Genomic DNA, 16,289 nt, shown 5'->3' on the forward strand with positions numbered 1-16,289 from the left:
CATGTTATAAATTGGGTATAGAGTTCCCACCTCAGCTGCCTATTAGGAAATTGCAAAAAAATTGCAACCTTCTTGTATTTTTGTTCCTGAAAGGGAATCTGATTGAAGCTTCTTAGAAGATGGTTGATACTGACTGCATTATATAGAAATGCATACACAGAAAACACTTTTATTGCAAGTAGCCTTGTTTGAGGTAGCAGTAACAGAAATGTGCTTTTCTGGGAACTAAGACCATAAAGGAAAGCTTATATTTAAAAGGTGAGAGACAGTGAGTAAATATAACTTGTAACTGTGTGACACTTTACATACTTCAAAGTGACAAAAGCACCAGACTTTCCAGACAGAGCCTCCTCCGGTTTGGCCCTGGACATGGCCTGATGGGGTTACACCAGCCTGGGCAGGTTGCTCTCAAGACCGTTCTGCTGCCCACCTACTGGCACCCTTCTCAGCAGATGTCAGCTTCAGGAGTGTAGTCAGGGGTTTAAAGGACTGGAAATGACTAAGATTTTCTTTGCTCTACATCCTGAAGCATGTAGAGACACTTGGCTGTTTGGGTTTCTGTCACATTTTTTTTGCACATGGTTTCACTGCCAGTGAAGTGTTGCAGCAAATCTTGGACCACTCTTGAGTTTTCTGGTTGCCATTACACTGACCACTGAGACATGCATTTCTTATTGCTGTTGCGGTCTCTTTTTAAGTGGTGGGGATTCCAACTTCAGTCTGACACCCCTGCCTTCTCTTGCTTTCTCCATTATTTGTAATCAACAGGCATGAACTAACATCACATAGGTTCCTCCATTACCACAGCAGGTGTCTGCTCTCCAAGGATGAGGAGTAATAGCAAATGCTCTGCCCACTGTCTTAATTTTCCAGCCAAATGCAAATTCTTTTCATCATCCCCGAGAGAAGCAAAAGTCTCTGTTTCCCTTAAACCCTGGTTTTTTGAAGGCAACGGGACACTGATACAAAGGTGACCTACAGCAAAAGCAGCATCGTGCTTGCTGAAATGATTCAGCATAAAAACTAGTACTCTCAAAATCAAGTACTGAAATACAGACTTTTATATTCACAGATCACCATGCAAAATTGCTCTCATTTTCAAAACATTGAGCATTAAAAATTCTTCCATGCAACTGTGGGGGGGTGTGTGTGTGTATTTTTCCATCCTGTGGAAATTTTTGAGATGTTAAAACCTTCTTGTTTTAAAATGGGTTGGGAAGTGTAAATATATAAACAAATGAATATGAATGGCCAAAGGAACATTTTAAAAATCACAGTAAACATAATTTGGTAACCTCAATGTTTTGATAAGTTTCAATGATTTATATTTTGGCTTCGATTTCAACCTTTTTTACTATAATTATCTTACATTTCAAGACAAAAAAAAATTAATCTGGAAAACTAGACTTCTTCATTAAAAAAAAAAAAACAAAGAAATTTTGGGGTTTGATGATCTCCAAGCTTTCTTAAAAGAAATCCAAAGATATTAAACACAGTTGTCCTGTTCCACAAAATGTTTCCATTTTGCTGACCTGGCATTTTATTTGCAAAGATCTAGCTGAAACACTGCTGACCACTTTTCACGACTACACTGGCTGCCATTGAGTACTTGGAACATTTTAAAATCTGGCCACATATTTTGTGGCCATTTCACAAGATCCCCAAAGTTAGATTCACATTTCAAGTGCTGCCCAAAGTGCTTAGCCATGTATTTCAGTTATACACCCTCACTCCTCCCTGTGAAGAGAAGGCTGGCTTCACTTCTCTCTGTATGTGAAGACATCAAATGTGAATTTACTGTTGAAGAGGAATCCATCGGTGCAGTGCAGTGAAGGCACTGAAGCCTCCAGTAAGGTGTCTGTAGATCTGCTGTCCTCTGGCAGGGTTGACTTTTGCTGCATGACTTCTGGATTTTTTCTGAACATGATAAGCACATTCCTGTTTTCAGGTCTGGCTGGCAAAGGCTACAAAGGGTGCGAAAAAGTAGCTTAAAACCCCTTTGAGTGAAGATTCTCACCCTCAAACCAGTTCATATAAGGAAGATCAGACAGCTTTATTGAATGTCCCCAAGTCACAGGGATGGTCCTCAGTGAAGCATCTTATCTTACACCTGAACTTCTACATCCACAAATTCCTGGACTGCAAGAATTCTTTTATAACCTGGAAAGACATGTTTACCACTTCCTAGGATGAGGTTTTCTAGGTGCTTCAGTGTGAGCCTCATTTGATGTTACAAAGGAAGGTAGGCAGTGGTGGCCTGAGCCCACGAGGTCTCTTCTTGGTATAGTACCTAATGTCTTGTTTCTCAAGAGAGCGGTTTGTCTTCCCTGACTTTAGCCTTGTCAGGTTTGCGCATCTGGTTTCTTGTAGTAGCTTATTCTCCTGCTGCAGTCTGTGAAGAGATGAAGTACTGCAAAAGGTCATGCCTGCTCTGAAATGCAATTTTGATTACACGACATCAGATACCTACAGTTCTTTAAGTGCATTAAACTGAGAGTACCACTTACAAAACAGCACTGCTCTTTCCTACCTTCAGAGCATCACAGTAGCAACCGAGCAGTGAGAGACATCCCATAGATGGGATCCTTATTCCACATTCCCTGGTGCTTAGAGTGTCCCCAGGGGAGACAGCCAGCAACTCTGCACGGACCAAACCCAGGACAAGGCTTGCCTGGGCTCACACAGGAAACGTGTGGCAGGAAAGAGCCTGCACTCCAGTTCTTCACCAACAAACTACCTTTCTTGTGCTCAAGATAATGTGCCTTTACCGTAAAGAAAGAAATTTCCCTAATTTGTGGTTATTTACAGCACTGTAAATCAGGCACATGCCACGAAGTGCCAATAAAAATTGTTTAAAATCAGCCTTAAATAGCTAAACTCTCAACAGCAGCTCATAAAATGAGACTTGGCAGTTCTTAGGTAGTTATGGTTAAATTGACAGTCCTTTGGGGAGTTAAGATAGCCAAAAGCAGTAGTAGTTAGGAGTGAAGTGATAGATGGTGGAGCTTGCTGGTTGAAGAGCCTCTATTGCACGCTCTTGAGATTTCATATGTTCACTGGCCCTGAGCTGGAAGAAGGGAGATACCAGACTTTGTCACTGAACACCAGCTTGTTGAATCATACGTCCTTCATCTATATGGCCCTAGAAACTGCAAACCCAGAAGAGTGAGCTTTGGCATGAAGGATCCCATTGCTGTCTGCATATAACAAGAGACTGTTCATGCAAGAAAGACAGAAGGAGAATCAAGTCCAAAACAGGCTGAAAGGAAAGTGAAGGAAACTTGAAGAAGGGACCAACACCACAAATGAAAAAAAGCCCATCCATAAAGAAACCAGATCTCAACTCCTTTTAAAAAGTCAGGTGCATAAGTTATATTAGCCTCGAGCCAGGTCTAACTTCCGCTGCCAATAACCACTTCCACTGCCAATAACCCAAGCTGACATAACAGCAACATTAAGGAGGTTTGGGTTGGGTTTTTGTTTTTTTTTTTTTCTGTTGCATTAGGCATTCATGTCTCTTTTTCCACTTGTTTTTTTTTTTCCCCTCTTCTTTTTTTTCACAAGGTACTTGTATTTTAGCCAACCTCCTCCCTTCTTGTTAAACAAGAGGAGTTTCAAGATGGGGTCCAAAACTAAACACTGGCTCAGCAACCCAGCACTGTGAAAGCTGTGCGTTTGGGTCTCAATTCTGCTGCTAATGGGGATCAAGCACACCCAGACACTGGCAAACCAACTCGTACAACATGAACTCATCAGACTGGATTCCTGTAGCGTCCCTTGCAGCTTGTCAAAGCGGTGCTCTCAGGCAATTCAGCCCTTTGCATCATGCTTCATCTCACTCTCCTGCCCTAGCTAACTAGGGAGGTATTTCATCACAGCTCACCCAGCTGTCAAGTGTCCCTGTACAAACAACAGCTCAGCTGTGCAGAGGACTATTATTGTCCTCTTTGCAATGCTGCTCCGAAGCCCAGAGAAATTTGAGGCCGTTGCTGTGGGAAGTGAAGGCATAGAACAAGCCATGGTCCAAAAGCTGCACAGATATATTAACACGGTGCTACGTCCAGTGGTGCTCTGCTGGGGACCTTGATGTGGCAGCTCAGGCTTGACTCCAAACTTCGTTACCCAGTTTCTGAACCAGGCCACGTTTCTGTCCAGCTGGCTCAGTACAGGTATGCAACTGCCTGCACTTGGCTGTGGAAACATGCTTTGGCCCTCAGACCTTCAGCAATGCTCGGATGTGTTCAGTTAGGAGCCTGGATCCCTTTGAGGTTCTTTCTGATTGTCTAAGTGTCAGATTGTTCATAGTAACAGGAATAAATCAGGGGTCTGTCATGCTTGAACTTGTCACTATGACCACTGAATTGGTGCCCACTGCTTGTGGACTACTGGAGGGTCTGGTGGACTACTGGAGGGTCTGCTGTCCTCAGTCTGTGCCAAGTTTAGGTCCCATTTTCCTGCAAGTAAGAGGTGAGGGTTTAAGAAAACACTAAGGACTGAGTGGAAGCACAACAGAGTTGAAGGCTTCATAGCAGAACGTAAGATTTCACAGCGAAAAACATCCATAGGTGTGAGAAAATCAGCCGTGATGGAAGACAGCTGCACCCTTCCCTTTGCCACACAGCAAGTGGGCATCTGCAACAGCACCCAGCCCAGGGAGCACTGACAAGCTTTGCTGGTTTAACTGCTTTTCTCTCCTGGCATTACCAAGATCCTGGCTCTGCCAGGGCTGCTCTGAGGTCCTCAGCGCTCTTTTGAATGTGCAAATTATGAGTAGGACTTGTATAACCCTGCTGGAGCTCAATTTGTAGGAGATCTACTGCAGCTTTGGGAGGCTGGATGACTAGTCATAATCTCATTTTCCACCCCACACAGGGGACTTACCAATAGATACACCTGTCTCCTCCAGCCCTTGGAAGCCATGCAGGGGATTATGGCCCAGAGCTTCCTCAAGACCAAAAGAAACAGGCACCGCTGAGCCTGAAAACCTCTGGATGGATTCCTGAAGGAGGGTCTGAGCTGGGTGGCTGCAGCCCCGCAGCTCGGCAGTGCCTTGGTAGGCAGGGTGCAGTGGACCCTGCTGGCGTGCTACCCATCAGCCCTGACTGGCACTGAGTGATTCCTGATGCCAGTATTTGCTCACTGTGGTGAAACAGGGAGAGAAGGCACCTCCCTGCTGCTTCAGAGCGTTCCCAGGGCAGCCAGAAATTCCTTTCCCTGGTGCAGGTCCCATTTTGACTAACGTAGAATGAGTCCTACCCTCTCTCCCACTGCTGGGGATGTCGCAGTGGGTACAAAGAAGGACTTTCTGGGCATTAAGAGTATGGTGAGTTCTGGAAGGTCACGATTATCAGAGATCCCACTCATTTTTATAATCAAGGCTGCTTCCTGTAATAGTATCTCACATTTGGTGTTGTGGATCTCCACTGATGGATAGTTTAGGTGGATAAAAACATAGTTCATCAAAGCCAGGGCACGTAATGAAAAACTAGCTGGGTAAAGCGACAATGAAGAAACAGGTTTAAGCCCACACAGCCCTTCCTCTGGTCTAAGCTAAATCTATTCTTCCTTGCATAGTACAGAGGTGCTATCAACCTGCCTTCCCTATCTTCTCCTTCTAACCCACACTGCAGCCGTTACTTCATGCACTTGCATGCGGACATCCAAGTTTAGCTGCCATTCTTTGCCAAACTCCAAATCAAAACTTAAGCCACAAAGTTAACAAATGTCCTCAAAATGGTCCATGTGTTGTCCCAGGACTTGCTCTCAGTCTCCCTGGTGGAACTGCTTCACCTGGTGCACATATTTATACATCAGGCCACCAACTAATAAAATGAAGCCACAAAGTGAGAACTATAGCTCTGTTGTAGCTGTTGTAGAGGAGACTGTAGTCCTGATCCCAACGTATATTCTAACTAACTACTAAGAGCTTGGCACAATTGGAACTCCCCTTACTCTCAGTGGTTTATGAGGTTGGGAGTGCTCAGCTCTTGCAAATGATGTGACAGAGTAGGTAGGAGCAGAATGAGTTGTTTTTTCCATGTCAGACTTGGGTGCAGAGTAGATGCCAAGAAGCTCAGCATCATTAGGATGAGGGTGTTTCTATGCATTCCCAACAGCGAAAGTCAGGCTGTACATATTCCCTCAGGAACTCGCATATCAACTGAATATCCAGACCTCCACAGACATGTTGGATGGCCACAGATATTACAGTGGTATAATTACGTCACAGATAAGCAGGACATAAATCCTGAAAGTGCCAACTGCCCACCAAAACCTTAGTTATCACTCCTCCTGTATACCTGGAGAACATTCCTGAGGCACAGAAGTTAGGAGCCCAGCTGCACTGGGCTCTCGTTGCTATGAGCGCTGAACTTCTAGATGGGCTGATTGCATCTCCTTCTCCACTAAGGCTCCACAGCCAGTGTATAGATACATGGCACCACAGACAAATGTAGCCTGTACTCATAAAGAGCCCTAAATGACCAAAGTCTTTCCCAGCTTAGGGACCTTCTCCAGTGCCTCAGGACATTAGCTATGGCTTCCTGCTGCGCTCCTCCAGTGTGAAGGATTTATAAGCATCGTGCCATGTTGCCACCAGCAGTCATTAGCATAATCTTGCTGAACAGTCATTTTCATCAGGGACGTGTGAAACTACTTCACATAACCATGCAGCGCAAGGTTTATTAATCAAAAGAGTAGCACTCCTGTTTTGTCTTTGACTATCCCATACTTGCATCCCAGTATAGAGAAACCCTGACTACAGCGGGAAACCAGAAATGCAAATGACTAAGGACAGATAAATGAATATTTAATTCAGACCAGCAAGATGTTGTTTGCAGTTATTTATTTTACTAAAATGGTTACATATATTGAAACAAAGAAGAGCAATAGTAATAATGTTTGTTTTTCCGATATCATAAATAATTATTGAGTCTTCATTAGCTGTTGGCTCAGCATTGATCGTGATTTTTGTTATTTAAAAAAAGACACACACATAATTCATTAGAATTTGCGTTTTCAGAAAACTCTAAAGCAGCAGTAGAAAAAAATAAATTAAAGGAAATAGTAACAAGAAATTATGCCAAGTATTTTTTAAATGTAAAACCCACTTGATGTGTTCTACAGATTATTCTTTGTGCTTTGATCATTTAAAAAAAGAACCATGAACAAGTTGTTTACACAATGGCTTGTCTTCTCTAGTTTTACTCCAGAGAAGTCCCCAAAAGTACCTTTTTTACATGACAAATTTTGTTGTCATTTATACAGACAGAAACACTATGAATATTTCTAACAGAAAAGTTTGTCAAAACCATCAATTTATTGTCACAAAATATTTAATACCAGAATAACTTATAATAGTATGAACAAAAGTGAAGTATTAACTCTGCTATTAGTTATAAACTCACATTATTATGTCAAAATCCAGTAAAGTATCAAAAATTAATGTCATGGAATCTTAGACATATAATGATGCAAGTCAGTAAAACATATACTTCAACTGTTCATACAGTCATGACATACATTTCTTGCTTGGCACTTTAAGTCAATGCAAATCAGCAATTTAGAAAACAAAGTAAAAATATATATGTACAAAATATTTTCATATCAAATCATTTTCATTGTACACTAAATAAACCCAACAACATGTTATGTTACATCAAAAAGTTTCCTAAGGAGTCACACCAAGGCTGATAATTTGCAATGTATCTTGACTATTTTAGTGCAACTGAAACAGCCTCTACTTGCAAGTTAGTTTCATCATTGGCACAGCCCTGCTTCCATTGAAGTGGGAGTTCTGCCATTAAACTCAGTGGGAGCAGGACTGAAGTCCCGTGTTGTTCATTGATGGCTCACCAAAAAGAGAAACAAGGAAAGGGATAAGTAGGAAAAAACCTGACAGGATACCCACAGGAAAAAATCCAAATCCTAGCAACAATCAGCTCTCTTCCAGTTTTCTGTAACTGATTCAGTATCAATCGGTTTTGGCTTTGCCACTGTTGATTCAAGCGCTGTAAACCTCATTAGACTATTGTTATATGACTTAAGAATAACTTGTACACCTCCCAATAAAACTTAAAAATAAACCCGGTTTTATGCTAGTTATTACACTCAATAGCAGTCAAGTTTAGAGACATAACATCTCATACATTGTTCAGTATCTACTTAAAACCCTCCCACCTTAAATGCTGAGATTTTTCAATGTTTCATTTCCTATTTGTGTTTCTACTTTGGACTTTGATAGTTTATATTATAACTTTTTCTCATTGAAATGTGAACTGTCAATCAACTGCCTTCATTTATGCAGTACCTACAAAATAAAAATGTTTAAACCACATTAAAGTAGTAAGTTCCACCATGGAAACTTTTTGAGCTCCATTGCAAATCATAAATGGCACTATAGATTTAGTTTTGTACAAGAAGAAATCAATTTCACTTCTATGAAAACCTCAGTAAGTCACTAGCAAAGCTTCAAAATTATAGAAATTCAACTTGAATTTACAGCTAGTCTGGCTAACCTTCTCAACTAGAAATCTTTAATAAGCAACACAGCTGGGAGCATACATATAAGTTCAAAATAATCTGAACAATTAACTTATTTCCTAAATTTGTGTGTTCTAGAGTATTGCACTTTTCAAAGGAATGATTTTGGTATTTTAATATACTGCATATACAGGTAAGAAACATGCATAACAACCTCATCGTCACTTTGACAAAACATACTGTACAATTTTTATAACACTGTTCATCAAAAAAAGAGAGAGAAAATGATGTAACAATTTCATTAAGACTCGTCAATTTGTACAAGTCAAATAAGCACAACTCTCCAGGGCCTCCAGCAGTAATGTGTTTAGCCCTAGGCTGCTTAAGCCCACTTGGAATAATATACAAAGTTTAAGCATTATGGCATTGTCATTTTGAGGCATAATACTGTTGTACTATGCCCACGTTATAGCTTATTTTTTGAAAGCAAGGCACTTACTGTAATAGCATTGCAAACGTCCTATGCGCACTTTGATTAACATAAAATAAGTTAATGTTTTGATAAAACCAGATTTTTTATAATTTACATGCCTTTTATAGAAGCAATTGAACATTTCATTTAATACAATGAAAACATCTGAGTCAGAAGGAACCTTATTTTTTTCAACTGACCATACTGTGAAAGGGGGCCTATTTTCCACATTTGCCTCTTATCTGTGAATCTGATTTTGCTGAAAACCAATCCTGCAAGGAAAATGTCCATTTGACAGGAAAAAGAAAAAGGACCCATCTTTTAAAACTGCTGAACTAATGGCACTTTAACAGTCTTTACTTCTGATATATGTGATGATTTCTGAATGATGCAGCTGGTGGTTCCCTGCAGTTTATCCTTCCCCTGGGCAAGGTTTGTTAGGGCCATAGCTGCGTTGATCTCCTTCCAGTATGTTTCATCTTTGCTGGTTCCTTTTCTGTTAGCTGCGCTAGATTCAAGCAATAACAAATATTTACATGTACAGCTTACATAGCTACGCGATGTCAGGGAAATTGTAATAATAACAGTAATTTTGGAAAATGGTTAAGTCCCTTACTCACCTTTCACACTTACTTGGTCCATTCTCCAGAGTTTCTGAAAACAGAAGAGAAAGATGTCTGTTTTCTTGTAATGGTTTTTAAAACAAGCAAGTTTATGGAATATGCATATGGAAAAATAACCCAAAATTAATTCCAAAATCGATACCAGATTTCCAAATAAAATCTTTGTTTCAACACATAAAAAGGCCTGGCTTCATGCAAGCATTTGCCTGGTGAAATCTAGCCTAAGCCTGGAGCAGGGCACAGAAAAATAAAATGCTGTGGGGAGGCTCTTGAGACATGACCTTACAGAAATAGGCTTTGGTGAGGCAGAACCTTACTGAGCCTTACCAGAACCTCACTGGCAGAACTGGTGCGAACCCTGCTCAGCGCATCCCACACCAGCCTTTGTCTGGGGAAAGGTTCTCCTGGCAACAGTAAGAACAAAGCTGGCCTTGGAGGTTCACCGACATTTTGCAGGGTGACAGAGCTAGTTTTTCAAAACATCAGTCCCAAGGACATAAGGAATTGCAAAACCTAAAAATAAAAATCAGCTTCATTGCCCTTCAGTGAATGCCTTCTTGTATGCACTAAAAATAGGACTTTCACCCATGCACATATGATGTGTGTGGCTTTTAATGTGCCCCTTGGCCAGGCTGCGACTCAGTCACAGAGGCAGGCTGAGAAGGATACAAGTAACAAGCACACCTGGTTAACAGCCTTCAAAGGTGAAATTGCATCACAGGCGTAAGCTACACTTCCCCATCAAGAGTCACATTTGTTCATTCATTAAGTCCTCACATCGCAGAGAAGCCAGAAGTATTTGCCAGGCAGAAATGTATAAGCTTTATTCAGTGGCTTGCTATCCTGACACAGAAACACATTATAGAGGAGCAAGAAGCTGATGCCTAACTGCAATACCTATGGAGAACAAGTCAAATAAAAGAAACAGCGACTGCGTAAGCATTAAAGGCTACACAAAGCCCCTAAATGCAGCATGAATCTCATAAAGTCTATATGAGGCTGGATTCCCAACTACAAATCAACCTTATTGCTAGATTTCCATCAGATTATTAATTAAAAGTTGATCTTTTCTTTAAACAGAGCTTCCAGCAAAATAGGTCTCAAAGCACATTGCAGCCCTTGGTAGGTCACCATTTAGGAGTGACTTTGCCCACCACCAACCAGCAGCCCATCTTCTCATACAGCCAACCCACGTCAAACAACTCAGCCCAGCCACGCTCCCCAGCACGTGGAGGCAATCACTGAAGACCACAGTCTCACCAAAGAAATGCAGGGAGACCAGCTGTAATTTCAGAGGTCAGGTGTTTGCCAAGATGTCTGATTTAGCAGGCCTCCATCCTTTTGCAAAACAGCTTTATAAATAAATTTCCACAAGTGACTGAGGTTTAAATTTGGTTCCAAAAGAGCACATCTTAAATCAGTATCTCTTAAGCTCTCCTAGATCAGTGCTTGAATGGGATTCAAGAGAGGAAAGTTCAACCTATGCAAAGGAGAGGAAACCAGGGAAAAAAGAAACATGTGATCCAGAGAGAGGTACTGAATGACACCAAAAGTCTCCTTCTTCATGCTGTACTTGGCTACAAATAATTTTTCAGCCCCGCTTCTTTTTTTTTTTTTTAATAGAGACAATTTTAAGGAAGAGGGTTAAGACTGAATAGGTCAGTAGGTATAGAAATGGAAACGACAAGTAATAGAGAACGTCGTTGCCAGAGCAAACCTGTATATAAATACACCTTTCTCAAGCATCTGTCAGTTTCTTTTGCTGTTGGAAAATATTTCCTATGAACAAAAAAATTGCTTGTACAAACTTCTGAGGGAAGTAGGTGTGAATGGTGACACACATTCCAATTCCAGCGTTTATTTGAAGGAGTATTTGCAAATATTTTTTACTGGTGTTTAGCCAGCTCTAAAAGAAAAAGGCTTGCCCATAGTACATAAAAGCAGTAGCAAAGCAAAAAAATAAAACCCAGGAGCAAAGAGCTACTCATTCTTCAACTTTGCTGAAGATTTTTCCTGAATTACAAGTCTTTTTTTTATACCATTCAGATTTTATGGTTTTTCAAACAAATAATTTATGTCAAAGAAACTCGAAACTGGGTTACAAGAAAACCATCATTGATAATTTGCAAAGCTCTTGCTAATAACTGCTGCAAAAGCATGTTAATACAATGAAGCCTGAAAATCCATCATTTCAAAGCATAGGCCCCCTTTTTCTGGCCAAAAGTCCTTTTCTGCTACACCAAACCTCTGACAGCATATCCCAGTTCGCACTACCATAGCATCCAAGCAGTTTACATCTGTCTGAACAGCCCTTAGTGAAGGAGGTAAGTATTACCATCATTTTTTTGAATGGGGATAACCACATTGAGAGAGACGAAGACCATTCTCCTGGTCTCCTTGATGTCTTGCCAGTCAAACCAACTTGATCCAACTGAAAAGGAAGAGCAGGGTTCACCTCACTTGCCATGAACCTGCCATCTAAGTCATGTATCTTTATCCAGGCTAGCCATCCAGACTCCATTCACAAACAAGAGATGTCTTCTAAGAAATGGTTTCAGCCCACCTAACATGGCAATTCAACGTCCGAGTGCTGTTGCAAAACCAGTTTGCAAAGCCCTCTTCTACGGCCATCTCCTCCCACTGTTCCCCTTTGGGCAGCATTACCATCCATGCGGATATGCTGAGAGCTGGATGAAGGGAGGACCATATCTCCCCTTTGGAAACTGAACTGGTGGCATAACTACAGCCTTAACTGCTTAGCTCAGCTTGGAAGAAAAGCAGTCTGGCCACGTCCGGCTCTTCACTAACCAGAGAGGGAACACAGATGACAAAATTTTATCAAATAATAATAATAAAAAAAGGTGAATCTTGCCCAAATTTTGCTTTTTCTTCATCTTTTACAATCTACCTGCTCAACTCCGGATTACTAATTAAAGCTTTTGATAATTAATACTTTTTATATTTGACCTATCTGCACAGCAATTGCAAACTATATTTCAATGAGACTTGATGACATTGAATGAGACAATTTCATGAACATAATCAAAGAACTGCATTCTCCATATGGCACATGTTTAGTTTCTTGATCATCAGACAACATGTTCCTAGATTTCTTCTCTGAGGCAATGAGGAAATGGCACTGGGACTGGGTAACATCTCTGCAAATGGTGATGGAAGGAATGGAAAAAAGCACTGTGGTTAACTTCAATTTAACGTGCTTTAGGTGGCAGCCACCTGTCTCTCCTGAAAAAGTGTGGTCCTCTCACAAGTTGGATCAAGGCAGGCTGTCACACAAACTTAAACCCCTACAGACTAGTCAACCTCAGATCATGTGTCAAGTGTCTCCAGAGAAAGCCAATGCTCAGGCGTTATTATACTCCCCACTGTTCCGAAGACTTATTTGATAGGGTGTACGCTGAATGTAGCTGTATCAACAGCAACCACTGGCCAGCACAAATAACTTTCCTAAACAAATTACAGTTGTGCTCAAAAGCATATTTATTAACTGAAACCCCAAAAAAAGTTTTTTTTACCTGCTGAAGGTAAGCAGATATTGAGATCCTGTAGTTAGTCTACTTAATATTAAATATTAAATATCTTCCTGGTACAAGTTTGGAAATCATTTAAAATAGTGGTCGTTTGCTCTACAACTGGAAAGTTCTAAGCACTATGAAAGTGGAAACTCAATCATTTATAATTAGGGATTGTCATTTATACCTCACTTTCTGGTGCTTCATTCTGCTTCCAGTTGTAAGCATCCAGAGAATCAGCTTTTGCCTGGCCAGGAATGTCTCCTTCTGCTCTCACCATCCGCCCAAAGAAACCAGCAAGACGGGATATTTGTTCCCTCTTGTTTATAATAGGAAGTCACTATAAATCACTTACCAATGGAATCCTGTATACCTTTCCATTAGTATGAGTTTTCAGTATACAGTTTACTGTAGCATGCAGTGCCAAGAGTGTAGTCATCAGACAATACCAGCTTTGTGATACAGTATGGTATTTTTCAGGACTCACATAATTATTAATAATATATGTGGCATATATATTTTTTTTCACCACAAAAATTCTTCATAAATATTCACTGGCTGATCCTGACAGCTCTCTTACAAGGTAGCCTGCAGTCCCATTTTAGCAGAGATGGAAATGAGTCTCAGAAGTCCAAAGACAACATGCCTAGGCAATACTCTGACCATTTCAAAAGCATTTAAGAGCAGAATTTTCCAGGATTTCGCCTATATTTAAAATGTTTTCTTTTGTTCTTCTACTATCAGAAAGGCCCACCCAAAGAAAAAAACAAAACACCAGGGTTCTTGCAGGCAACCATCCTTAAACTGGACAACAGCATCACTTACCTCCAGTACATTGTCATTACACCTGGCTGTTGTCAAAACAGGACAGAAATAATTCACAGGAAGATATACATCTAAGTACATACACAGTGCTCTTTTACACACCGCAGCTGCTATCAGAGAAGAAAGCCAGTACATAAATGCCATAGCACACAGGCCTACACCAGTATACACCATGCAAAGGCTCTCTGGCTATGTGGTGCTTGTGGCACATTCAGTTCAGACCCTTACCGTTGGCCGAGTCCAGGCTAATAACATTTATATACTTGGATGACTTCAGGGGCGTGCTAAGTAGTGTTAATTACAGTTACATTTTATTCTTTGGATCTAAGAATTCTGACCTAAGAATATCACACATGTGTGGTGGTGAACTGACTTCACCTAAAGGCCCTGCTGGGAAGAGCAAAGGAAAGACCAACCACTTACGTAGGACCAAGAAGCATCCGTGCTGCTCCCCTGCTTGGTGTTACACACGGCTCAAGCTGAACTGCAACAACTGGCTTAAACCCCTGCTTTGTGTTATCAGGTAACACTGACAAAGCAAAGATGGCTTGAAACCAACAGGGGAAAGAACGTGTGAATGAGGGAACAAGACAGAGAGGAAAGGGTACGGAACATTATGTAGTGGGGAAAAAATGGACATGGAAGTCAAGACACAGTAGGTCAGTCCCGCATGACTGTTCCTGACGAATTTACACACCTTCTACTCTAGCTCAAAGCAGAGGGGAAAAAAGAACTGCTGGCCTCAAATGGTGAACACTATAAAATATTTGTTGGTTCAATAAAAGGTGCTGTATAACTTATCTTCATTTTAAAATTGGCAATGTTACTCAGCTGTTTCTCTCACTGCCTTTCCTGAACTTTCTTTTGTTGGTTTTGGAGACTCTGGCTTAACATGTGTTGACCAGCATTTTCAAAACAAGCAAGAAGAGGAAAAAGAGGGAGAAACAGGAAATAAATTGGGGCAGCTGAATGAAAAATGAAGTTTACATGTGTGAGTAAATTAGTGGTGAGATGAGGTATTTCTGTAGGTCACACATACACCTTGACTCTAGTAACTATTTTCCAAGCCACAATTTCATGGCACATACAACTTTCAGATCTCTGGCTCTCCAAGAAAAAAAACCTGGGTGAACTGGAGTTAATATTCTTGCACTTTTCTGCATTGACACAGCTCCTTTCCTCCTGAAGGACCCCAAAGTAAACCATGGATCACACAACATCACTTACATTCATCCCCACCTGGGGAGGGAAGGTGGCTTAGTCCAGGCTGCTCAGCAGTGCAAGGGAGCATGTAAGACCAGAATTTTCCACAGTATATAAAACTGTAGCCCAAAACACCAGGCAGGCCCTCTGCTCTTGTAAAAAATGTCATTTTACCTTGGTACAAAGACTGTAGCATCTTTTCAAAAAATCCAGCACGGTAAACTTCAGCTCCTCTAGCTTAAATTGGAGGAAGCAGGAGCTGGCCTTCCCGTGCTTATACCTGCAGGGCTCCCATCTTGAGCCTGATGTGAACAGACAAATGAGTTTCTGAACATGGATACTGCTCAGCCAGAACCCACGCTACCAAAGGCTTTCTACACACAGACAGGACTCATCTGATCCAGCACAGAAACACTTAAAACCCTCTTCCTTTTGCACCATCCTCCCAGGTTTGCTCAGGGACATCAGACCTATCAAGGATGAATTATGGAGAAGTGCAGACAGGAAAGCTCACACTGGAAGAGACTCCAAACCACAAAGTCTTCTACAGAAATGTTCCTCAAACCCATGCCGGTGGCTGACCTCCCATAGACCCTGGGCCACCTCCAGAGGGTCTCTGCTCAGTGTTGCACTGTGAAGGCACTCCTGCCCAGAGCAGCTCCTGGCCCGTGTGAAACCGTCTGGCCAGGGCTGGCGGTGCTAGTGCAGCAGAGGGATGACAGTCCCCGCTGGAGTTTCAGATGACCTGTGGCTGCAGGCACGGGAAGGCAGTGTGACCTGGGAGTGTGCACGATACCAGTCGCAGCTGGTCTGATCTCAGGAGGGTACTGGATTTCTACTGACAAAGATTTATTACTGTGTCCTTTTGCTGGGTGGGAGGAGGAAAGCTGTCAGAAACCTGCAGGAACGAGCTCTGGGTCCAGGCCCTAGAGAAAACACCTTTTCAGCAAAGCTTTCATTTACCACTGCTCTCTCTTTCTTCCAGGAGGAGGTTATGGAGCAGCTTGTAATGAAGTCACCCCCACAACCCCATTACCTCACTCCTTTGGCTTCAAGGTGACACCAAGTGCAACAACAGACCTGTCATCAGCTGTTACGTCCTTTCAGATGAACAAACTGCATAATGACAGTTTATGTTCACAGTGACAGCTACAG

The 16,289-nt window shown here is 41.6% G+C and overlaps 1 protein-coding gene across 2 annotated transcripts in view; it reads right to left on the reverse strand.

Annotated features, from left to right (window-relative positions):
* Nucleotides 1-6,827: 6,827 nt before the first annotated feature.
* The window catches only part of MKX (mohawk homeobox), a 48,853-nt gene continuing 39,391 nt past the window's right edge, over nucleotides 6,828-16,289 (reverse strand). Inside the window, exons 6-7 of one of the 2 annotated variants that reach the window (XM_056337899.1) lie at nucleotides 9,574-9,607; nucleotides 6,828-9,461 (exon numbers count right to left, since the gene is read on the reverse strand). In XM_056337899.1, coding sequence (XP_056193874.1) covers nucleotides 9,275-9,461; nucleotides 9,574-9,607 — 221 coding nt within the window. In that variant the 3' untranslated portion in view covers nucleotides 6,828-9,274. The remainder of the gene's footprint in view (nucleotides 9,462-9,573; nucleotides 9,608-16,289) is intronic. The other variant, XM_056337900.1, reaches the window with a different exon arrangement.

The sequence above is a fragment of the Falco biarmicus genome, chromosome 4 (genome assembly GCF_023638135.1).
Source record: "Falco biarmicus isolate bFalBia1 chromosome 4, bFalBia1.pri, whole genome shotgun sequence".
Classification (NCBI taxonomy): Eukaryota; Metazoa; Chordata; class Aves; order Falconiformes; family Falconidae; genus Falco; species Falco biarmicus.